We start from the raw sequence: 25951 nt of genomic DNA, 5'->3' as shown, positions 1-25951 counted from the left end.
TCTGTGGTTGTAAATCTGTGCTAGGTGTCTTCTGAAATTGTTTTTGGATACAGATTTCTCACACTGGCATTAAAAATGTCTGCCCAGTGTACTCCTGGGTTCCCCAACCTACTTCTCACTATTTTATATACCTTTTGCCTCATCCACATTTAGGTTGCTTGATGTTCCTCCTCCTCAGCCCCCCGCCCCGCCCCCCCTCCCCAAGACAAATGGCTCCTACAGATGGCTTTTCCTGACACATGGCTATCTACTTGTCAGAACGCTGTCACTGATCCTTGTAAGTCTATCCTGTCACCTCTTACATAGTCTCTCTTGAGTATTCCATTTCTAATCTTGATCTATTCTTGAATCTCCTCAAAACTTTGTACATCTTCAAAGGTATTTCTCTTTTCTGAAATAGTAGTCATGTATATGTGCGTAAATTTTCTTACTAGATTTAAGCTCCACAGATACTGTCCATCCTTCTCATCTTTGCTTCTCTTACAGTGTGTAGGTAGCTTGGTGTTCTACCTGTAATTTGTTTCCTAACATAAGTACCCAGGAACTTTAACATAATGGAGGGAAATGAATGTAGTTTCCCCTAGTTATGTATCTGACACACTGACACAGATGCTATTGGGAAGTATGGTCTTAGTAAGTACTTCTTGTTCTCCTTATGTTGAAATACGGAGTTGGAAGAAGTGTTGAAAATCCAGTTGTATTGTGATTACATGTTGATATGTTAAGCAGTACAAACTAGGCCACTTATTTTCCCTCAGTAAGACAACATCTGTTCCTAGTCTTCACCTTTGTGTAGTTCATGTCTTGTACAGAATTTCACATTTATCTTTGCATCCTAGAATGTCCTCTTCATTTTGTGCCAGAGACTTTGCTACCTGTCGAAAGGCTATCATCAATCCTTATAATGTCTGTTCTGACTGTTACTTCCTAGATAACCTCTTGACTTACTATTCCATCTACAGTTTTGCTGATTTTGAAAAGCTTTATTCAGCTTTTGTTAACTTTTGAAATGACCTCTTCATCTTTAGTGCCCTTCTGTTTAACCATAGTACTAGGTCTGTGTATGAAAATAAACCTTTACTTAATAGGAATAATTAGTCTTTGTTGAATTCTTACTGTGTACCAGATGCTATGCAAGGAAGTCCATTAAATCCTTAGCAGTTTTACAGATCAAGAAACCGAGACTTAGCCAAGAACCCATATCTGGAAAGGAGCAGATCTAGAATTTGAACTAAATCTTATTCCAAAGCTTTTATACTTAACGATTTTGCTATACTGACTTCTCTCCTAAGAGAATGGGACTACAATCCTAACTTTTAATACTGTTCCTAATTATGTCATGTTATCTTAAAGCCTTGGTTAAGTGGTACTTATTTACAGGTGATAGAAATGATTTGTAACATATATGAAGGCAAATAGAATTTTCTTCATACCACTAATATAAATGTCCATCCTATGACTCATAGGACACTTTCTGAATCAACTAAATTTAATATCATGGTACACCTGCTCTGTTGAATTGTCTGTCAGGTGAACAGAGTCTTTGAAGATATTCTCATTTTTAAAATGTGTACCCAGAGGCTGAGAGAGTCCACATGGTTCGTTAATTTTACACATCTATCCTGCTGAAGAGCTGGGACTTGAAACACAGCACTCCTTCCATTATGCTGTGCCACCGTCACACACAGATCTTTGCTACTACGACACGCTGATTCCTAATCCTGGGGCTCTCTCTTGAAGTAAAATTGTTTCATGATGTATAAGATTTATTTTGTTAGGACTGCTTTAGTCATGTAAAATTTTGATGGTAGTTTTTTTTTTAATTTTAAATAATTGCTCCATAAATATATGTTTTCTTCTCTGAAGATTGCCTCTTGGATTGTTAGAGAAATTAAGTGAGTGTAGCCACTAGGCAATCTACTTAGGTGTCTAGTTTAAAAGGGGAAAAGGTAGGCCATTTTGAAGGACAGGCATTTATTTTTAAAGTATTACATTAATTCCGTAGCTGGTGAGATGCTTTATAACTAGGAGAGATTGTTTTAGTCTTTATCTCACTTTTCTCTCTTCCCTTCCTGTGTCCTTATGAACACTTGATGTTCGTTGTTTCTTAAAGTCTGTTTCTGTAGAAAGTAGGGAATAACCATGGTAAAAATTCTAATTTCCATTAAAAATTTTTTTAATGTTCGTTTATTTTTGAGGGAGAGAGAGAGAGAAAGAGAGAGACACAGAATTGGAAGCAGGCTCCAGGCTCCACATTGTCAGCACGGAGCCCGATTTGGGGGCTGGAACTCCTGAACCGCGAGATCATAACCTGATTCAAAGTCGGACCCTCAACTGACTGAGCCACCTAATGCCCCATAATTTCAGATTTAAAAGAAAACATATTAAATATGTGCTTTAAAAGTTTCGTTTTATGGAATTGAATATTCATTTCACATAAATTTTAGAAGAAGCAGGATTTAAGGAATAGCGATAAGATTTGCTGACTGAATACTTGTCTAATTAAACTCCTTACCTGGCTTCCTTAATTTGAAAAAAGTACATATGTCATGGTTGTATTAGCCAGTTAACATGTGCATGCTTGAGTGAAAGAGTAGACTAAATAGTGAAACCTATAATTCTAAAATATAATTTTGATTAGTATAGTAAAGATTTCAAAGGACTCCAGTACAGCTGAATACAGCATATAATCTAATGGGTGGCTGGAACATACTTAATTCCACTGTCTTTGAAATGTATGTGTGCTTGGATTTCTTCCTGTCTTGCTGTTTGTTCCTTCTGAGCCTTCTGGCTTCTCATTTTTTCCACTTGTGAATGTTGGGGTGTCCTAGAGTACTGTGCTGCATATACCCCTTTGTCATTCTGTTGTTCATGCGATCTCCTAGGTTAAGGGCCAACAACTTTTTCTTAAAGGGTCAAATGGTAAATATTTTAGGTTAGTGGGTTATAGGTTGCTGTTAAAACTACTCAACTCTGCCAATGAGGCCAAAAAGAACTTATAAAAGAATGGGTGTAGTTGTGTTCCCATAGCAGTAGTTTGCTGACCCCTGTCCCAGATGATTTCTCTAACCTTATCATTTTAAAAATCCTTTAAATGCTCATACCCAGATTTGTATCTCCAGTCCATCTCTCCCATAATTCCAGACTCCTATATCTAATTCACTACCTAACAGATATACTTTTTTTAGGCATTACAGGTACTTAACATGTCTAAAACATGTCTTGAATTTCACCCCCCTCAGACCCCTCTCACAGTTTTGCTCTTCTTTATTTTTTTTCTTTTCTTAATTTAAAAAAAAATTTATTTCTGAGAGAGAGAGAGAGAGAGAGAGAGAGAGAGAGAGAGACAGTGTGAGGAGGGAAGGGTCAGAGATAGAGGGAGACACAGAATCTGAAGCAGGCTCCAGGCTCTGAGCTAGCTGCCAGCACAGAGCCCAATGTGGAGCTTGAACCCATGAACTGGGAGATCATGACCTGAGCCGAAGTTGGACACTTAACCAACCGACTGAGTCACCCAGGCGCCCCAGTTTTTCTCGTCTTAAAACATACTAGTACCTTTCAGCCATGTGCTCAAGCTAAAAACTTATATGTCTTCTATGAGTCTCTTACATTGTATTCCACCTATAAGTTATCAACAGGCCTCCATGGCCTTACTTCTAGAATATGTTCCAAATTGGATACTTGTTTTGGTTTTCCATTGCAGCCACCCCAGTTTGAGTTGTCATTATCTTTCATCTGGATTATTGCTGTAGCCACCTGATTATATTCTGGCCCCTGTATAGTCCATTCTTTACTCCCCAGCAAAGTGATCTTTTTTGATAACACCATTTGATCTCTGAATAAAACCTTCCAGTGGCTTCCTTTTGTACTTGGCATGCTTTCTCAGCTCATTGCCAAGGCCCAGAGACCCCTTCATATTACTCCTTTGCCTGGCCTCATATAATGCCCTTCGTTCCACTTAACTTCTGTGTTCACCAGTTATATTGGCATTTTTCTTTTCTTTGAATATGACGAAAACCTAAATGCTGAGAGAATATGCAGTAGCTGTAGTAGTAATGATCTTAGCTCTGGAAGTATTGATTTTTATATTTTGAGAGCTGGAACAAATCAGCAAAGACTTTTCTGTTAAATAATGCAAGTGTTATAATAATCATGAGATTAGCACCAAGGAAGGATACATGTTAAATAAGTGACCAAAGCAAGATATAAAATTGCATGTTCATATAGGCCGGGATTATACATGCATGGGAACAAAGACTAGGAAACACTAAAAATTGGAAGTGTTACCATGCTAAGGTTAGGGGACATTCAGTTTAGGATGAATGGTTAGGGGACATTAAGTTACATTATTGGTCTAAATGTTGAGCATCTTAAGTAGTTTTTAATACTAGAATTCAAAATAGGTATTTCTTAGGATATAAAAAGTTTACATTTGGCCCCAAAAGTATGTACCTAATGTTTATCAAGAAATACCAAAAACATTGTACGTCTTTCTGAGATCCCATTTTTCTGGTGTAATATTTATTTATTTATTTTTATGGAAGTTGTAGATGTTCGTGTGTGTGTGTGTGTGCGCATTTGTGTGTTTTAAAAGATAGTTCTTTCATATATCTTTTCCATAAATATATATAATTTACATTTATGAAATTGAGAATACAAGAGATAAAGTTGTAGAGCAAACATTATATAAAATTCTTGAAATCATTATTGCAAAAACTTCTTTTTTCTTTAAAACTTTTTTTAATGTTTGTTTATTTTTGAGAGAGAGAGAGACAGAGCATGAGCAGAGGATGGGGAGAGAGAAAGGGAGACACAGAATCCAAAACAGGATCCATGCTCTTGAGTTGTCAGCACAGAGCCCAGTGCGAGGCTCAAACTCACGAACGTGAGATCCTGACCTGAGCTGAAGTCGAACATTTAACCAACTGAGCCACCCAGGCATCCCCAGAGTTATTTTTTCTTAACTCAAATAACTGTTAGCCCTGTGAAACCTTCAGAACCTTTTAAAAAAGATCTCCCATTCTAGTTTTTTCAAAAGATACTGCTTATTTGTAAAAAGGCCAGTTTTATATATTTAAGAGAGTTCAACTTTTGGGGAGGGGAATTCAGAATTTAATGGGTATATTAGTAAAGTGGGTTTAGCATCATTTGTTTATCAATGTTAGAAATAGTTACTGAACTGAATAATTAGAATCCAGGAGACCTGAGTTCCAGAGTCTTAGACTCTTGGCCAAGGACAGTTGCTTGACCTTTTTGAGCCTCCTCTTCATCTGTAAAAGGATGGTTTAAAATGATTATTTCATCTTATTACTGTACAGTTCTGTAAATTATGATTTTCTCCAAAAAGTATTTACAAATGTTTTTCTCTTAAGTCAGTTATTTCTGAGTGAGTGTAATCTCAGCTTCCTTTTACAATAACTTTTGTCATAGTTTTTTTTTATTACACCAGTTTGGCTTTAGTAGATTCTGTGAAGGCAAACAAGATGAAGTGTGATATGAGAAAAAGAATTCCACAAGTATGAATACTTGCCTAATACCATACTATGGTATTATTAGAGGAATTGCCTATCTTAGGCAAAGGCACTCTTAACATTTTTTTGCATTTCTTGTGTATCATGTGAAGTATGTGTATGTAGACTTTGAATCCTGAAGAAAATCTCAAGCTGATAGTATTGTCTATGGGTATGTGAGATAGGCAGCATAGCATATAATCAGATTTCTGGAGGGGGCAAGCCTTGAACAATCAGGAATCATCTTTCTGATACTTTGTTTTATCTATACACTTCTCAGAGATGATACTTGTGTATCTAATTTCTCCATCCAAATTAGCGAAGACAAAGGTTGTGTTTAAAATAACTATGAGCTTCTTTATAAAAAATAATTTGTAACTGTGCTTTTGTGTATTCTTCCTTTTTAACAGAATTTCTGCCTGTATGCAGTGAGGAAGTACCTGCTTTTATTGTGAGAGGTTCCTGGAAACTTCTTAAAAATTCCATTTAGTGACCTGTCCATTTAGGTTTTGTTGTTAGGTGGCACTTTGTGCACTGATGAATTCAGTTTATTAAATAAACATTGAACTCCTGCTATGTGGAAGGTGCCTTAGGGGAAAAGAAGTAAGTAAGACAGAAATTCATAAGGAAGACTACAGTTCAGTAGGGGATTAAGTTATAATTATGATAAAAAGTAGAATATTGTTTATTATGGAGTTTGAACAAAATGTGTGTATTCGGTGGAGGTAAAGGTGAGTCAGGGGAGGAATGGGGCATATCCGGCTGGGGGATTGGGAAGGGTCTCTTAAGAGTAAGTGACATTTTAGCTGGCCTGTGAAAAGTTCATAGGTGTGGGGCTGGGGAGGTAACATGAAGAATGGAGGTTGGACTCATGTCATCTGCTTTGGGGGGACATATGACAGTTCGAATTTGCTAGGGATACAGCACTACAGAGAAATCAGTTCATTTGTTTCATAAACATTATTTCCATACACCAAGTATGGAAGCATAGGCTGGAATCTTAATACTGGTCTGAGCAGTTTCCTCTTAGTACATTAAGCATTTGAGGAGCCATTGAAGATACTAAAATTGGAATATGTCAGGATTGAAGATGAACCCAAAGATTAATCTGGTTTTCAGTCCAGTGATACATGCTAGAAGAGGCAGGAAGACCCATTGGAAGATCATGTGATTGGAATATTTTAATGAGGAAATAAAAACTTGAAACAGTTGGGGACAATGGACAAATGGAAATAGATGGGGGAAATATTGCTGTAGATGAGCATATAGGTTTAGCATATTAATAGCACATTGGAAGTGATCATGAAAATACTAGAGAGTAGAGAAGATGCTTGGGTGACTGGGCAGGTAGTGATGCCTTTATTAGAAATAGAACAACATGGGGCACCTGGGTGGCTAGTTGGTTAAGTGTCTGACTTCAGCTCAGGTCACGATTTCATGGTTCCTGGGCTTGAGCCCTGCATTGGGCTCTCTGCTGTCAGCACAGAGCATGCTTCAGATCCTCTGTCCCCCTCTCTCTCGACTCCTTCTTCACTGCATGCATATACAGTCTCTTTCCCTCTCCCAAAATTAAACTTAAAAAAAAAAAAAAAAGAAATAGAACCAAAAAAGGCTTCCCCCCCCTTTTAATTATATATAGTTTTACCCCAGTTACCGTTTTAAATCCCCTACTCTCCTATCACCCTTATACATTCACTGTTCTCCTATAGCCTTTTCCCTTCCAAGCTTAGTTCCTAAGTGCATATCAGTTTTACAGTTATGGTACTGCTCCATTTTTTTTTTTTTTTTAACTTGTTATAGGGTCACCTGGGTGGCTTAGTCGGTTAAGCATCTGACTTGGGTCAGGTCATGATCTCAGAGTTCATGGGTTTGAGCCCTGCATCGGGCTCTGTGCTGACAGCTCAGAGCCTAGAGCCTGCTTCAGATTCTGTGTCTCCCTCACTGTCTGCCCCTCCCCTGCTCGTGCTTTGTCTCTCTCTCTCTCTCAAAGATAAATAGACATTTAAAAAAAATTTTAAAGTAGAACTTGATGTAAGTGTTTAACAACTAGTTTTCTTAAAATTTTTTTTAAGTTTAGTTTGAGAGAGGGAGAGAGACAGTATGAGCAGGGGAGGGGCAGAGAGAAGGCGGGGGGAGAGAGAGAGAGAGAGAGAGAGAGAGAGAGAGAGAGAATTCCAAGCAGGCTCTACACTGTCAGCTTGGAGCCTGAGGTGGGGTTCGAATTCAACAACAGTGAGATCATGACCTGAGCCCAAGTCAGACACTTAATTGACTGAGCCACTCCGGCTCCCTGAGAATGAGCTTTAAGAGATAAGCTGCCATGTTTTAGGATGTTTAGATGCTTATAGAGCTTCTGGGTAGAATTAGATATTTGAATGAACTGGAATTTTTTATGTTTATTTATTTTTGAGAGAGGAAGAGACAGCATGAGTGGGGGAGGGGCAGAGAGAGACACACACACACACACACACACACACAGAATCCGAAACAGGCTCCAGACTCTGAGCAGTCAGCATAGAGCCTGTCGAGGGGCTGGAACTCATGAACTGCGAGATCATGACCTGAACTGAAGTTGGACACTTAACCAACTGAGCCACCCAGGTGCCCCAGAACTGGAATTGTTAAATGCTGATCCTGTTTTTACTTAAACTTTTAATTTTTTGTTCATCGTGGATGCTTTTGCATTAAGTTGTTAAAGATAATACGTTGTTATTATTTATCTTAGAGTTTTTGATGCCAACTTAAGTTTGCTTCACTCATCTTACCCTTGTCCTGGCCCTGAGTGGTTTTAAAGTCCCATGAGTGACTAGACTCCGAGAAGGAGGAGCACATGGACAGAAAGAGAAGGCTGAGAAAGGAACTCTAGGAGTAATCTTCCAGTTAGACATGGGAAGAGGGAAGGATTTCGTGCACAGTGAGAAGGGGCCATTCAAGGAGCAGCAGGCTGGGAATAGAACTGAGAAAGGACGTTTAAGCCGTGGGGTAAGGATAGAATTTTGAGAATTGAGGAGCTTGGTCATTAATGGTAACACTTCAGAAAGATTGAGAAGGAAAGGATATAGATTGAAAAGAGGTAGTGACCATTTTGGTGATAAAGAATGTCATCCATTGATTTGGAGAGAACAAGGGTTCCTGAAATGTGTTCCCATTTTAATTTGGAAGCTAAGGCAGAGATGAGTGAATTAGGGAGCACTGAAGCATAGGTCCAAAGGAAGTGTCAAAGGAAGGGGTCAGTGTGCTGTTAAGTAGACAAAAGCAAGGGTTCCTAGTGGTGGGTTACTATTAAAATGAATAAACCTACATTCTAGTAAGTTCATGTGTTCTAGCAGTGTTCTGGAGATCTTGCATTGTTTTTAAAATTCTTATGCCTTCCATAATTTACATCTATGATATAGACCAAAGTGTGGTCTAAATTATTTTTTATTTTTTACTTGTGTAAATACCTGGAAATCTTGTAACATTAATAAGCCTATATCCTATAACTGTTTTGTACATGCTTTGTGTCATACATGTCAATTTTATGATTGGCTTGAACATAATCTTTATATCCTACACATCTGTATTGTTGCACAAGTATTGCTGTCCTAAGCATTATTATTCAGATAGCTTCTGATATTAATCACCGTCCGTTAAACTTTTTGTTTGTATTTGGGACTAAATAGTTTTTATTGCTCTGCATGTGGGTGCTACCAGTGTTCACTTCCATACTTCCTAGCTTTTGGTCTTATGACTGTCGGCTTTCACAAGGAGCCACAGCCTTAGCCCCCTGCTCTTCTCCATGTGCTTCCTTACCTTTGGAGATCCTATATTTCACTTCTTGTGGGTATGTTTGAGTTTCACCTTAAGGATGATGACACCCAAATGTGTGTCAGTATCTCTATCTTTTGTTACGTTGCCTTCCCAGCCTCGCCCCTGTAGAATTCTCCCAATTCTCCATGGGCTCCATGAAATGTCACTTACCCTAAAGAGGTCTTATTAAGTCCCCTAGTCTGTCTCTGACTGTTGTCTTCTTTCAGCAGACATTTGTTGAGTGTCTGTTCTGTGCCAGGCACTGTGCTAGCCTGGTGAGTAAACACAGTTAAGATCTCTACTCACATGGTGCTTATCACCTCTTTTTGTTTTTTGTTTTTTAAGTAAGCCCCACGCCCCACATTGGGTTTGAATTCATGACCCTGAGATCAAGAGTTTGATGCTCAACGGACTGAGCCACCCAGGCATCCCTATATGACCTCTTTTCAGTGTCCTTCCCTCATGTGTCTTAATCACTTTCTCAGTACTGCTGCCTAAATATTCTATCATCAGGTGTCTAAAACTTAAGCTTATGTTTTCCTTCAGACCAGTTCTCTGCTAGAAATTCCCCACTTTAAACAAAAGTCACTATTTTCTTATAGCTAGGATTAAAGACATGGAATGTTTCTCTGTTCACCTCTCATGAAGTCATGCTCTTCATTCTCTCAGTTCTTTTGTAATGAACTTCTTCAATTGTTTCATCAAATTACAAATGGACTGTTGCCGTACTCTGCTGCCTGACCTCTATACCATTTCCAGGTTTGTTTTCCTAAAGTTAGAAATTTCCAACATTCCCACGTTGCTTAGAAAGTGTTGGTTACCCACTTGGTAGGCAACTTGAAGTGAAAATTAGATCTGTCCCCTTTTCTCAAATCCTTTGCACCAGCAACATTTGTCTGTCTTTTGAATATTCAGTGTTTTTTCTTAAACATTTTCCCAAACTAAATACCCTCTCTGTTTTCTTTAACTTTCTAAGGTTGAAGCTCAGTTTTCTAACTTTGGAAAGCTCAGCTCAAGTCTAGCTTATTTTACAAGGCTTTTCCTACCAAAGGAGAGTTTTTTAAAAATCTTTGAACTGCTATTATACATGGACTACCAAGTTAACATCTCTACAGCAGATTCAGGGTTATTTTATATATATTTACTATGTTCTCTTTCCCAGTCAATCTTTGAAGTACTTTAAAGTCAGATCTGACTGAGACTACAGAGTAGGAACACTTGGTAAAGGTCGAAAAGGCAATGGCCAGTGAAAAAGCTGCCCCTCTGAAAACAGCTAAAAACTTGTCCCTTGTTTTTAGTTAGAACTCTCTTCGTTAGTTTTATATTAAATGTATGCCACATAGTTCCTTCATCTTTCTCAACGACATAATAGCAGTTAAAAGTTTTAATCTTTCTGTGCATGGTTGAAGGCTCAAAAACAGTTTCCATGCTTTGCTTGAATTTACTACATTTCATTTCTTTTACTTTTGTGTGTTCTGTCTACTTTCTACATAATTCATAATAGTTCCTTTTACCATTAAACAAACTAATCAAATAGAGGTAATAATATTGATTGCACATAGTGGGTCTGCAAGGAAACTGCATCAGACTGAGGGTCGGGAAGATGAGGCCTCTAGACCACTCTGCAGCTTACAGATTCTTGGACAAGTCTCTTAAGGACTTTGGGTGTCAAGTTTCTTAATCTGTAAATGAGGATTTCAAGTAAATGATCTCTTAAAATTTCTTTCTGTGCCCAAATTTTTATCATATTCATATTGACTCCAGGTAGTCATCCCTATCCTTTTTTTTTTTTTTTAACTTTAGCCTGACTCCAGACTCTCGTGTTAATAACATTTTTGTTTTGTTTCTCTTTTAGACTCTAGTTTAGGCGTAGTTGGCACTGCTTCATATGGAGTTTGTTGAGTTCTGGGTGCAGTGTTGTTTTCACAGCAAACACCCATTAATTCTTAAAGAGCATAAATTAAACTAGTTGGGATTTACTTGTTTTTTTTCTTTTTAAGGTATTTTCAAAAGAAATAATTCCAGATTGATGGATGAAATTTTAAAACAACAGCAGGAACTTCTGGGTTTAGATTGTTCCAAATATTCACCAGAGTTTGCGAATAGTAATGACAAAGATGATCAAGGTAAGCATGAGTATACAATTGAGTATCTAACTTACACAGATGTATTTTTTGGGGTGTGTTTCAAGGCAGATTCTGTCACTCATTTATTCATTTTGCCCTGTTAATTGTCACGCTCTTTAATCATCAGATTTAGACTTTTCTTTCTTCATCTTGTTCAAAGATAATTTTCAAAAAAAATAAAACCATGACTCTCATAGATATTAAAAAATAAACACATGTTGAAGATTTTTATGTAACCAATAAATAACCAGGAACCAGGCAGATTGTAACTAGTTCAAAAGAGAGTCCCAAGAATAGACACACTTACGGATCAGGAATATTGCAATGAATATGTAAATAGAGGCAAAACAGATTTTTCTGTTGGGTTAGAGGGAAGATAATTGAACCTCTACCAAACAAGAAAGAATTTGCATTCTTGTCTACAGACAAGAATTTGGCATTCCTCTCAGGTCCCTAGAATCCTATCAATTATAAAATAGCTCCCCTAGAATCAGATTCTGATAAGTTAGACAGTACCTGTTCCATTGAAACACATTTTTTCCCTATATTCTTCATTTTTATCTTTGTTTTACTGCTAACTCTACTATGATTGTAGATGGCATTTTAGGTGAATGAAAAGTGTAAACTAGCCTATGGTTCCTATTTTCTAGAGGATTTATTCAGAGATACAAAGTCTTTGAAAGGAAGGCAGTGTGTAAATATATACACAAATGTGATGTGTGGTTCCTATTGGGAGAGTAGATAAGTATGTTTTATATTCAATTTGGAGGACTTAAATGATCTATGTTTACTATAAGAACTATACTTTTAGTCTGAACTTAATATTTCTTGAAGCTGATTTTGAAATATGTCTGGAACAGGTTGTTTTCTTAATAACTTGTTTGTTTTTTCCTTCAGTTTTAAATTGCCAGTCGGCGGTGAAGGTGCTCTCCCCAGAAGATGGAAAAGCAGATATCGTGAGAGCTGCTCAGGACTTTTGCCAATTAGTAGCCCAGCAGCAAAAGAGATCCACAGATTTGGATGTAGATATGTTAGACAGTTTACTTAGTAAGTCATATATATACAAATATGTATGTTTTCAATTTTGTCCTAAGAGGGTACAGTATGTACTATAAAGCCTGCACTATAAAACCTGATTTTGTTGTCGTTGTTAACACTTGTAACGTTTCTGAAATTTTGAAGCCCCACATGTGGAAATGATTTTGAGATAATGAAATTTGTAGTCCACTCACTTGGAAAAGGACTTACTGGTAAAGGAGAGGATATAAGAGGATTTTGCTGGGGGCTGATGAATGTTCTTGAATGTCGGACTTCTGCTTGTTAGCCTTCCGGGGGGATGTTTTCCTGTACAGTGAATTTTCCAATTCTCCAGACACCAAATGGGTGTCCAGCAATTTGGTTCACTTGTGACACACCACCCAGAGGTAGTGTTTGACTCTGTAGGTTGAAGGGCTTAGTCACACAAAACTGCCCCCACTTCAGATGCCAGTTGTAGTTTTCAGGCTGCCTGTGCATGCCACCTGTACGGGCCACCTGATCAACTGCCTATAAATGGGAGTGTGGGGGCGGGGAGGAGTTCCCATAACTGTCTCCTAAGGTTTGACAATTTGCTGGAATGGCTCACAGAACTCAGAAAAGAATTTCACTTATGTTTACCAGTTTATTACCAAAGATAGAAGTCAGGAGCTGTCCGGTGTAAGAGGTACATAGGGCCAGGTATCGTTGGGGGATGCAGTCATCTTCCATGACCTCTGGGCTCTGTCATCCTCTCATCACCACAGTGCAGTCATCTCCCTGGAAGCTTTTGGAACCCTGTCATTTAGGAGATTTTGTGCAAGTTCCTTTATGTTAGCATGATTGAGGAAATCATGGACTATTAGGGATTGAACTCAGTCTTCAGCTCCTCTTCCCTACCTGCAGGTTGAAAGGTAGGGCTAGAAGTTGCAGCCCTGTAATCACATGACTGGTTTCCCTGGCAGCTAGCTCCCATCCTAAAGCTATCTAGAGGCCGAGGCCGGCCTAGAGTCACCATTAACAGAAGGGGGCTTATTATGAATAACAAAAGATACTCCTCTCACTCTTATCATTCAGGAAATTCCAAGAATTTTAGGAGCTCTGTGCCTGGAACCTGGACAGAGACCAAACCCATATGTTTTATTATAATATCACACTCTTCTTACTATTTCTTTTTAGTTTGAACTATCTGTTAAGTTTGAATTTCATATAATCTTATTAGCATTCATCACTTTATTTTTAGTGTTCTTTCTATTATATGATATGAAATGTACTTACTATATTTGTCATGTAATGCCAAATATAACATTATAGGGTTTTTTTCCTTCAACTATTTATAAAAGCCTTTAATTTGCTTATTCTCTGTAGAACCTCCTAGGGAGCTTTTGCTTTAACTTTATGGTCCTTCTGCATACTGGCATTATCCTTGATCCTTTTGTTTTTTGTTTTTTGGGTTCTTTTGTTTTGTTTAGAAGTAGGCAGAAGGGTAGGAGACAGAGGGAGGGGGGAGACTCTTAAGCAAGCTGTTTGCCCAAGATAGAGCTCTATGTGGGGCCAAAATCAAGAGTCAGATGCTTAACCGACTGAGCCACCCAGGCACCCTATCCTTGATCCTTTTGAAGAAAGGAAGTGCTTCTCACAAGTTCATGTCCATTAATAGCTTCTATAGCCATGTAATTTCAGATACACATTTTTTGTTCATTCAAATAGAGTTACCATTTACCTTATTAATCATGCTTTTTTTTTTTTTTTTTGGTCTAACTCAGTCATTCATATTGACACCTGTCCATCACAGAGCGCATTCGCTCTCTGGCCTTGGGTCTCACCAACTCCTGACTTTCACTGACTACTCCCTTCTTCCCCTACTCTGGTGTTCTCTCTCAGTGCCTGGCCGTGTTTGGGCTGAATGAATAGACTAAAAGTAGACTATTGTAGAGACTCATTGTAGGTTACTGGAGTGTTGACCATTTCCCGGATTCTGTAAGGCCGCAGACATAGACTAATTTATGAGGGTATCCTAAAAGTGATAGAGGGACCAAAGGTGGTCATTCAAGGAGGCTGTGGAGAAGTGCGGAAGTGTTGAGCCCAGGTATTGCCTTCAGGGGTGTCAAACCCATGATAAGTGAAAATGTACACAGTCCGTAAGTTAATTTACAAATCTGGTGGAAGCAGGCCCTCTGAATACTGTCACCCCCAAAAGTTCATTACATGTCTACAGATACTACATATCTGCTTTTTATTGACTATACTTTTATCTTTTCTACAAATTTTATATAAATGGAATCACATAAAACATAGTCTTTAATGTTCTGTTTCCTCAGCATATTATTGAGGTTCATCCATGTTCCATGTATTAGTAGTTCATTAATTTCTGTTGGTAAATAGTATTCAGTTCTGTGGATGTACATTTTGTTTATCCATTCACCAGTTGATATGCATTAGGTTTGTTTGAATAATGCTGCTGTGGCCATTCATATCCGAGTCTTTGTGCAGACATGGTTTCCTTTCTGTGGTAGATAACTAATAAGGGAATTGCTAGGTTGTGTGGTTGAGTGAATGTTTAACTTTTTAAGAAACTGCCAAACTTTCCAAAGAAGGTATTGTTACCTTCTACCAGCAATGTAGAGGAGTCTAGGTTCTTCACGTCCTTGCCAAGGCATAGGATTGTCAATTTTTTGTTTTTGTTTCCTAATTTTAGCCATTCTAGGTATAATAGTATCTCATTGTGGTTTTAATTAACATTTTCCTAATGACTAACATGTGCTAATTTGTCATCTGTATCTTCTTTGGTGAAAGATTTGTTCAAGACATTCTGCCTATCTTTAATAGGTTGTTTGTCTTATTATGGAGTTTTAAGAGGTCTTTATATACTTGGAGTACACATCTTTTTTTCAGTACTAACATATGACTTAGGAATATTTTCTCACAATCCATGACTTACTTTTTTTTTCCTTACAGTGTTTAATCTATGGGTGACTGGGTGGCTCAGTTGGTTAAGTATCCTGTTCTGGATTTCTGCTCAGGTCATGATCTCAGGGTTCGAGAGATTGAGCCCTGCCTTAGTCTCTGCACTGACAGTGCAAAGTCTGTTTGGGATTCTCTCTCTCCTCTCTCTCTCTCTCTCTCTCTCTCTCTCTCTCTCTCTCCCTCTCCCTCTCCCTCTCCCTCCCTCCCTTCCCTCTCCCTTTCCCTCTCCTCCCTGCAAAATAAATAAATAAAAGCTTAAAAAAAGATAAAATATTTAATCTTTATGAAATCCAACTTAACATTTTTTTTCTATTGTGGATCATGCATTTGGTGTCATATCTAAGAAATCTTTGTCTAACCCAAAGTCACCATTATTTCCTTCTAGAATTTGTATCACTTTACCTGTTACGTTTAAATCTGTGATCTATTTTGACTTAATTTTTGTGAATGGTATGAGGCAAACAAACCGAGTTGTTCTTCTACCACCATTTTTTTCTCCCTTGAATTACTCCTGTGACTCCTGTGTTGAAATTCAGTTTACTATAAATCTTTGAGTTTATTTCTGGACTTCTTATTCTCTACCATTGGTTTGTATGGTCTGTCCTTCAAATGTCACAAGGTCTTGATTACTGTAGTGCCTACTACTGATAAACTTTGAAATCATGTCCTTTAAGTCCTTCAACTTTGATTCTCTTTTTAGAAGTGAAACAACTTTGGCTACTCAGGACCCTTTCATTTTCATGTAAATTTTAGAATCAGCTTGTCAGTTTCACAAACCACAAAGCACATGGTTTTGATAGGGATTGAGTTGAATCTATACCTCAGTTTGGGGAGAATGGCCATCTTAACAATATTGAGCCTTCTGATCCATGAGCATAGTATATCTCTCCGTATTTGGGTCCTAATTTTTCTTTTAACCATGTTTTATAATTTCAGGATTTGGGATTTTTGCCTCTTTTGTCAAAATTTATTCCCAATTGTTTTATTCTTTTGGATGTTGTTATTATTAGTGGGATTGTTTGCTTAATTTTGCTTTTGGATTGTTTGATGATAAATAACATGTGAAAATACAGTTGCTTTTTTAAAAAATACTGATTTTGTATTTTGCCACCTTGCTGAAGTTCACTTACTAGTTCTGGTAGTTCATTTTGCAGTCTTTAAGACTTTTTATTAATTAAAAAAAATTTTATTTTTGAGAGAGAGAGACAGCGTGAGCAGGGAAGGGTCAGAGAGGGAGACACAAAGTCAGAAGAGAGGCTCCAGGCTCTGAGCTAGCTGTCNGAGCTAGCTGTCAGCACAGAGCCCGATGCGAGGCTCGAACCCACAAGTTGTAAGATCATGACCTGAGCCGAAGTCGGAAGCTTAACCGACTGAGCCACCCAGGTACCCCAACATTTTCTTTACATAAAGATGACAACTGCTGTCTTCTTTCAAAATTTCTATTTTCAATTTTTTGTTTTAGTGTGACTTCTTATGTCTGTCTAGTTTTGTGTTGGACCGTGATTTGCACACTGGTTGTGCTCAAACAGCTTGAGTTTAGAAGGCTCCCTTGGTCTGTGTGATGTTGGCGGCTGGGTGCAGAGTTCCCACCAGTTCTCAAGTCTTCTTGGTGTTTAGTTTTCCCTGGGCTCCCTTGCTGACCTCTTTCTTTACCCTCTTTCCAGCCTTTGCATGTATGCAGTTTCCTCATCAGCTATGGATATGTGGAGGGCTTAGCTGAGCCTTTGTTTTCAGGATCTGCCTGGTAAATTTCTGACCATTGGACTGTCTGCCCTAACTAGGGCCACAACATCAGGCCAATAAACTGTGTGTTTTCCTCATCTGTTTCCTTTTGAGTTTCCCGCTTTTAGCTGGCAAATCCCTGGGCTTTCATCATTGCCCTCTCCTGCCCACAGTCTCCAGTTCCAAATTGAGTTTGTATCTTTTGGCCACAAGCAGCAAATCTACCAGTTTTGCTATCAGCTCCATGCTGGTAAAGCTATAATTCTTTCCATTTGATTTGGCTGAGAGGCATGGGAGTTAGGACCATTCCCAAGCAGGAAAGACAAAGACCCTTACTATTCTCACCTGAAGCTCTAGCTGGTGTTTCATTTTTTTGTTATTAAAAGAATAATTGCTTCTTATACTGGTTGGTATCCAGTACCCTTAAGTGTTAGGTTTTATCAGTTTTAATACATGTTTTGGGGGGGAGGATTCATCACCTTCTTCACACTACCATTAGCCAGAAGTTCCTTCTTGCCATATTTGATTTAATTTTTTTAAACTAAAGAGAATTTGTACTTCAGCAGTCACGGGAATATATATTCTTCTTAGTCCACGCACTTCTACCAATATGGACTTTAAAGCCACTTTTTTATGGAAATAATTCTTTATTACTGCCTGTGTATGAGCCTGTCTAATCTAGGTTAGTCAAATCTAGATTAGTCTCCTTATTTAACAAATGAAACAAGCCCTGGAGAGGTTGTGTGACCAAAAGTTAGTGGCAGAATTGAGGTATTAGAAACTGTTGGAGCCTGGGTTTCTTGGATAACAGCATCTTTTATGTTCTACCAGTGACTATTTTAATATTTATTTTACTTTTTTTTAAGCAATTGAACTATCCTTATCTCCTTTTTTTCCCTCAAACTAGGTCTCTTATGGAAACCAGTTTGTGAGACTGAATGGCCATGCCTTTGTTGAGGCAGATGTATAGTCTTTTCCCTCCCTAGGCTGGGGCTCTGGAGAAAACAGTTATACTGGATGGCTAGGAGTTGATCTTTTTGTTCTCAGCTATAAAATAAGGGGCATACGGGAAGGAAGGATTGTAGTTACTTTTATTGTTCTTTTTCATCTCTGACGTTCTGGGATTCTATGGCTAGAATAAGCATTAGAACCCCTAAAGCAGTGTGGTTCTCAGGGTGCCAGGAGAACTCTGGAGTCTTGAAAGATGGATGGGATTTGGGGGCTGTCTATAGGGTTTAGGATGGGAGTGGAGTTACCTTATCTTATCAGGTAATCCATTCAGTTAAATGGACTTTAGAGAAAAAACCGAGTAGATACTAAAGTATATATTGGGTAGTGGGGTGGTGGTATGGAAACATATGAGTAAAGCTTCTGAAGAAAACAGATAAAGCATAAAAAGCCAATTTGATGAACAAATTTTGTCCATCGTCATTTTATTTATAAGCAATGCATGTTAAATTCCTATGTGTTTCTTTCTTTATAAGGTTCAAAAGGTTTCCCTGATCCTGATTTAGTACTGAAGTTTGGTCCTGTGGAGAGCACACTAGGCTTTCTTCCCTGGCACATCAGATTGACTGAGATTGTGTAAGTAATTAAAAGTGTACTGACTTTGGTTCAATTCAGCAAGTATTCCTTGAGCCTAGCAGTAGGTATGGTGAGAATTCCCAAAGACTTATAATACTGGTCCTTTCCCTTATGTATTTCACAGTATCAGTGGAAGATAAAGACTCAGATACAAGAGAGTATGGTTGTGGCAGATACCTGGTATTGATACACATTGTCATAGGAAACCAGGAGTGAGAGAGATACGCCTGTGGGTCAGAGTTGTTGATTTTAAAGAAAAGGTATGACATACTCTGGGGCGTGTAAAATGGATAGAATTTTTGTAATTACAGAAAAGCTGAGAAGTGTAGGGAATGATGAGCAAGGAAAAAAGAAAAGCTGGGAAGGGAGGAATGAACATCTCATTTTAAAGAAATTGTGAGGGAACTGGCCCTACCAAAGCAAAGTTAGTATTATAACATTATATGGTAGTACACTTGACCCTGGAACAATGTGGGCATGAGGGGTGTGGACCCTCTGTGCAGTCCAAAATCGGTATATAACTTTTAACTCCTCAAAAACTTAATAGCCTACTTTTGACTGGAAGTCTAACTTAATACATATTTTTTGTGTTCTATGTATTATATGGTGTATTCTTACAATAAAGTAAGCTAGAGAAAATGTTAGTAAGAAAATTATAGGGAATAGAAAATACATTTATAGTACTGTACTATATTTATCAAAAACAAAAAGCAAAAAATCTTTGTACAAGTGGACTCAGGCAGTTCAAATCCATGTTATTCAAGGGTCAACTCTGTAAGGTGAAAACAAATAATTTGGGGGTACTGATGTTGGGAAGGCTTTAAGTTCCAGCACAAAGAATATGCATAACGGTTTAGACAGGAAATAGGAAACAACTGAGCCTGTAGATCGTGTGGAAATGGTGATTTTAGAAGATTTGTTTGGCACCTGTGTACTAGAGTAGATCAGATTTGGGAAAGGATCTGGTAGAGAGACAAGTGAAGAGGCCATAGCTATAATTTAGGGGATAATACAGTGATGAGAATGAAATTGCTTATTTAGAACACAGGTAAACTTTTTATACAAAAGGCTAGATGGTAAGGATTTTTGGCAAACGTGTGGTCCATACAGTCCCTTAGTAGCTATTCCTCTTGCAACTACTCAGCATAGGGAGTATAGCTGAGCAGCCACAGATGGTGCATGAACAAATGTGTGTGGCTGTATTGTAATAAAACAGGTGATAGGCTCATGAGTTGTGACCCCTGATTTTAAAGAGATTCAGTAGCCTTAAAATATATCTCAATTCTGAGTCTTAAAGAGGAACATACTATAAATTCTATCTCTAATGAGAATTATTTACTAAGCATAATTGCAGGCTTGGTAGTTTAAAACTCTGCTAAAAGTTAGAGAAGAAATGAAATGACTCCTAAGCTATAAAGCCTAATAGGGTAAATTATGACATTATTGAGAGAAACTACAAAGTCAAGGGAACATTGATTTTGAAGAGAAAACATTAATTTCAAGGATAAGACGATTTTGAGGCCATAGTCTCTTTTATGGAAACACTTAGGAAAGCAGATGAAGATGCAGAATTGGTCCAGGATGAAAAGTCAGGGCTAAAAATGGATAGTTGGAGATTGACAGTCCTTAGAAGTGATGGTAGTTGAGTCTGTGAGAAATAGAGGAACTTTCTCAAGTGTATATATAAGAGTATCAAGGGATCTTTTGGCCTTTTACTAAATGCTTCAAGTTCAGGGGCAAGACAGGGAAAGTTGTCAAATAAAAAGGCAGAAAAAAACATGTAGCATTTTAGAGTCAGAAAGGGCTGTAGATCATATGGCCCTACCTCATTTTATAGGTGTGAGGAAAATGGGGAAGAGATGTAGCTCTTCTTAATAATTGCTTGTAGTAAAGTGGAATTAGAACCCAAATCTCCAAACTCTGGATTTCCTTATGATGGATTTATGTTTCTCTTGTTGTTGTTTTTTCTCCAGCAGTTTTCTGAGTTCATTTCAGGTGCCTTTTGCATTGGGCTCCAAGAAAGGTAACAGTGATGCCTTGTGAGGTTGAGAGTAGTTTGGAGGGAAGAGTGTGTTTTAGAACAAATATATCTCAGTTTGAATCTTGGCTATGCAGTTCAATAACATGACTTTGGATAGCTGTTTAAACTTCTCTGTATTTGTAAAATAGGTATTTTAATAAGAAGTTGAGGATTTACGTCAGATAATGGACATGAGATACTGAGCACATAATAAGCTTTCCTATAGATCTTTGTACATATATCCATCATAGACCTATCACGTTCTGTTAAGGTTTACTCTGAATTTGTCTACCACCCACCAGACCATAAGCACCTGGTGTCTTAATGTCTTAATCATAATGTGGAGAAATAGAAGGGCAGAGCACTAACAGAACAGACAGGAATGACAAGACAGTGCCACTCTGGGGCACTGAGGAGGGAGTGGTGCTAAGTGCTTCTTGAGGAGTGATAGGAGCAAGCGGTTGATGAAGAGGATAAAATGAGAAAGACGTAGTAAAGTGGGTTGTTTGAGGAGGACATGTGAAGCAAGCTTCAGCAAGAAGAGCGCCATTGACTTTGTCCTTTGAGGATGCCTTGTGAGGTTATCGCTGCAGTGGAATGAATCAGATGAAAGGCTGATGGCAGAATTAATAAGAGATAAGGAAATGGAGGCATGTGTCAGAACTTTTGGCAGTTGAAAGGAAGAGATGGAAAGTCAGTTATATTTCAGTAAAGCTAGGGAGGGGAAAGGAAGGATAAAGAAGGCCCAGCTACGAGAACCAGCACACCGTCAGGAGTCCATTCACGGTAGTTTTGTTTAGTCTTTTTTTGTGATGTACGTGCCCGGAGCTCATAGTGCAACTTCTACTCTCACCAGGTGTTTGGCTCTGGTACAGTTTGGAATTCCCAAAGCCTCACAATAAAGCTGTGTACACTAGAGAATTGTTTATGTCAATTATTGAAAATTATTTTAAGTATTTAAAGTACCTAACAGGGAACCCTCTGACTATACATTCATTCTGCCCCTAAAGTGTCTTCACGTCACCCTGTAATTGCCTCCTTGAGCGAATAGAAATGGTAGAGGTAAACATTCATTTATCGGTTGCTCTCTGCATGGCTTCAGCAACTAGCCGTGTGAGCGTGCTGTGCTGCTCTGGCGGTGGCCAGTCTGGCTGTCGTAGACCGCTTTGCGCAGTGCTGGCTTTACCCTGACAGAGAGGACTTTTAAAGTGAGTGTGAATGAGATCCTTTATAAACAGTCTCCGGTTTTGCATTCACTTAGACTTAGGCTTTAATACGGGTTCTGAATCTCTGTCTTGCTAGTTGCTTTTCTGTCCTTGGGGAAGGAAGGAGAGATGGTTTTTTACTTGCAGTGTTTCACAGTGAGTTTAGCAGTCATTTGTAGAAATGGTTTGACATACTCTATTTTTATCATTCACTTTCTTCTGTCTTTAACGTCTTTTGTTTTTTTTTCCTTCTGGTCCCCCCCCCCATTACAGTATATCATCTAATTGCTTTTTTCCCCTGTGCTTTCTTTTCAGCTCTTTGCCTTCCCACCTAAACATCAGTTATGAGGACTTTTTCTCTGCCCTTCGTCAATATGCAGCCTGTGAACAGCGTCTGGGAAAGTAGTGATCCCTGGTTGTCTATTTTGATTTCAGGCTTTTGGAGAAAAGGACCCAAGTGACTCTGATGTTTACAAAGCACCTATGAAACCCTGTACACACCTAGTTCATAATCCTCATAATTTATCAACAAACACAAAAAAGTGTCTTACTTGAGAGTAAGGGTATGTGTGAATATGTATGCGTGTGTGTGTGTGTGTGTGTATGTATGTGTATGTGTGTTAATAAATTTATAAATGGGGGAAGTATTGGAGAAGGAAATTCATAGACCTGCAACTTTGAGCAAATAGCAGCAATGTTTTAGGAGCTGAGATTTCAGATTTAAAGGCTTCAGTCTCAACTACTTCCCAGTTTTTGTGGGGAGGGCAGGGCATGACTAGAGCTATTTGGTTGTTTTGAGGGGAGGGGAATAATTTTTGTTCAGTCTTTCCTAGTGACCAAACTTAATTTTTAAGAATAATATATTGACTTATTAAATGGAACCGTTTTGAGTTTGAGGGATCTCCAGAGGAATGGAGTTCTGTGTTGGTCACATGTTAAAAGCTTGCTCACCTTTGGAGCAGAGGGAATACCTATTTTCAGATATCCGTCCATTTTCATCTCATTATAGTTAAACAGTGTGACTTATGAGTGTTGCTCTGATGTCTGTGTTCTGAGTTGTGAAGATCATTTGAAAAAGAACTCTTACTATGTTGAAATGCAGAATTAAAAAAATTTAAATACTGTATTAGTCCAAAAAAGGTGAAAAAGTTATAATCTTAAAGGTAAAGTTGGAAAATTTCCTAAAGTAGGAAAGAAAGTTCAGTTTCCTTTTTTATTTGATAGGCAGTGTGTACCCAAAATTGGTTTAAAAAATATTCCCATTAACTTTTTATTTAAAATAAGCATCTGAGGGAAGTTATCAAGGCAGCTCTTTTCCCCAAAAGCAGTAACCTATTCCCCTTTGGAACAGCATATTTAGGGCTATGTTCGTACCCAGGAGTTTTATTCAGTCAATCCTGATGGTGGGGGACTTTGCCTAAATGATCTTTAAGTAAGATTGAGGCCTGTGTAGGTACTAAAATACTACCAAAGTCTACAAAAGTAATTTAAGTTAACCTTACATGTTCTCTTTGATGACAGAGAATAGCACTGGTTCTGTTATTTTTAAAGGAATAAATGATTTAAAAAAAAATTTTTTTTTTAAATGTTTTTTATTTATTTCTAGGAGAGAGAGAGAGAGACAGCGTGAACAGGGGAGGGTCAGAGAGAGAGGGAGTCACAGACTGAAACAGGCTCCAGGCTCTGAGCTGGCAGTCAGCACAGAGCCCGACGCGGGGCTCGAACCCACGAACCGCGAGGTCATGACCTAAGCGAAAGTCGGACGCTTAACCGACTAAGCCACCCAGGCGCCCCTAAAGGAATAAATGATTTTTTGATGTTTAATATTTCTTCCCTCACTCCTGATCCTTGGACAGAAACCATTCTTTATCTTTGATGGACAGTTTAGAGAAAAATCTTAAGTGTACAATAGTTGTCTAAAATACTCATTTAGGATGGAGTAGCTTAAATACTAGGTCTCAGAAATCTGAAAAATGGCAAAGAAGATGGGGTTTGGAAAGCAAGGTCTGAAATTGCTTGTCGTATTCTAAAGCTGTGAGGAGGAATGAATGTTTGAACTTTGGACTATAAAACCCCATTTATGATTTTTAAAACTACACTTGAAATAAAATGATTAAACTAAATTTTGGTTCAGTGAGATTACTTTGCACCTCATAGTCCTTTGTACATTATAAGACTTTTTTTTTAAGTCTTAATGTATTGCTGCAAGTTTTGTGTGAAACTATAGCATATCCCTGAACTACCAGTTTCTGATTTCTGCTCCCCTGTACTGTGATCCATGTTCTGTTGAGGTTTTTTTGCCTTAGTTTGAGACTGAATTTATGTCTTTTATAAACATGGTGTGTGTCTTTTATAAACATTCTGGAATATGTATGGCTTTAATGAATAAATTTGACGGGCCTGATTGAAGTGAAGGGATTTAATATTTCTTAAATGAAGTTAATCAAACACCACCCACTGGGATGTGGCCAAATTCTCTAAAAGTAATGATTGAGTCTTTGTACTTTCATTTTCTCCTTCCATTTCATGGCAGTGTAGTATTACACGTCAAAGTACATCTATGACCTGTGACTTGAGTCTGTTATAGTCCTAGAAAGAGACGCTTAAAACAAGTTGCTAAGGATTCTGAATTCAGATGTAAGCATTCCAGATCCTTCTCCTCATGAGTTTAACTGCTTGTATCTTCTCTACAACTTGAATGGCATTGGTCATTCTGGAATTCCTGCCAAAATCATCACAAGTTCTGCATCATCAGGACTCTCTTTGCATTCCCAAGAAGAACTGATAATCTTAAAGATTAATCAAACTGTTGTTTGTCTTTATGTGTACTCAAGGTATTTGTCTTTAAATTGTTTCTTCCCGACACCCCTGACGATAGAAAGTAGTTACCTACTTTAAGGATGACAGGTTGGAGCATAGCAAAAAGATTGAGTGCTCGAATTCCAGTCCCAATTCTGGTTGTATTTTGTTTCTTAAAACTGATTACTGTTACAATAGAGTTTGAAAGCTGCTTTTGATGTGAATAACAAAATTCTGGTATATTGGGACTAAAGCTTAAGAATACCTGTCTCTGAGTGGAAGGTGTTCTGATGTTAATGAACAGTGCCAAATACACTGTGCGTATCTACAATTTAACCTTTGAATGTATATTATTTGATCAGCTCCCTCCTGTGTGATGGCACCACGCATAGAGTCAAATCCTTGTGATGTTTTGTATGGCTGTAGACTTTGGCAACATGTACATAATGTGTAAAGCAAGTTTTTATGATTGAGGAATCAAATTTATTGAATTTTATTATTGAAAGTTGAAACTTAACATGTATGAACAAAAACAATAAAAGAATATACTCTTTTCATGGACTATAGTATTATGTGAATGCTACATTTATTCTAAACATCTAGGGCCTGCAGTAATGTACTAAGAAACTCATGACTAGATAGCAATACTATTTTTTTTCCAATGGTATGGTCCTGATTGAAATATATTCTCATTTTTACCAGGTTAAACATTTGGAATCTTAATGGTATTTGCTTTTTGCTAGATAACAGCAAGGTAAAATTCAGCTTTGCCATTGCTAGAGTTGTCAAAATTCCACAGTAATTAAGATCAAATTGGTTTTTACTGAACATGGAATGCCAAGTTAAAAATGTATGTGTGTACTTTTTTCAGAAATTTGACAGTCTTTGTCAAACTAGGAAATAGAAAGGTAAGAACTATGGTTTGTCTTACATTGCATAGAATATTCACTTTCTATGTATCTAATTGCAAGACAGATTTTCACCTGAAACCAAGTTTATCAAAGGGCACATTTTTAACTTTGGTTAATAGGAAATGCATTTAACAAAAATTAGTGTAGGAAGAATTCAGTATAGTTTGAAATAAAACCCAGGAAACAAGAGTAATGTCAGCAGTTGTCCCAGAATCCTACTCGATAGTCCATAAACTGATAAAATTGGTGGGAAAAGGGAGTGCAGAAAGAATTTGCTTGTGGTTTTATTTATTTATTTATTTTT

At 37.8% G+C, this 25951-nt stretch overlaps 1 protein-coding gene across 1 annotated transcript in view; it reads left to right on the top strand.

The window, feature by feature from the left end:
- NUS1 (NUS1 dehydrodolichyl diphosphate synthase subunit) overlaps positions 1-25291 on the top strand; it is a 30327-nt gene extending 5036 nt beyond the window's left edge. Inside the window, exons 2-5 of the mRNA XM_077770850.1 lie at positions 11300-11425; positions 12323-12472; positions 18613-18712; positions 22253-25291. Of these exons, the coding sequence (XP_077626976.1) occupies positions 11300-11425; positions 12323-12472; positions 18613-18712; positions 22253-22343 (467 nt within the window). The 3' untranslated portion in view covers positions 22344-25291. The remainder of the gene's footprint in view (positions 1-11299; positions 11426-12322; positions 12473-18612; positions 18713-22252) is intronic.
- Positions 25292-25951: the final 660 nt, after the last annotated feature.

This window comes from Crocuta crocuta, unplaced genomic scaffold (assembly GCF_008692635.1).
Source record: "Crocuta crocuta isolate KB4526 unplaced genomic scaffold, BGI_CrCroc_1.0 scaffold562, whole genome shotgun sequence".
Classification (NCBI taxonomy): domain Eukaryota; kingdom Metazoa; phylum Chordata; class Mammalia; order Carnivora; family Hyaenidae; genus Crocuta; species Crocuta crocuta.
This window is presented reverse-complemented; position numbering and strand designations above follow the sequence as displayed.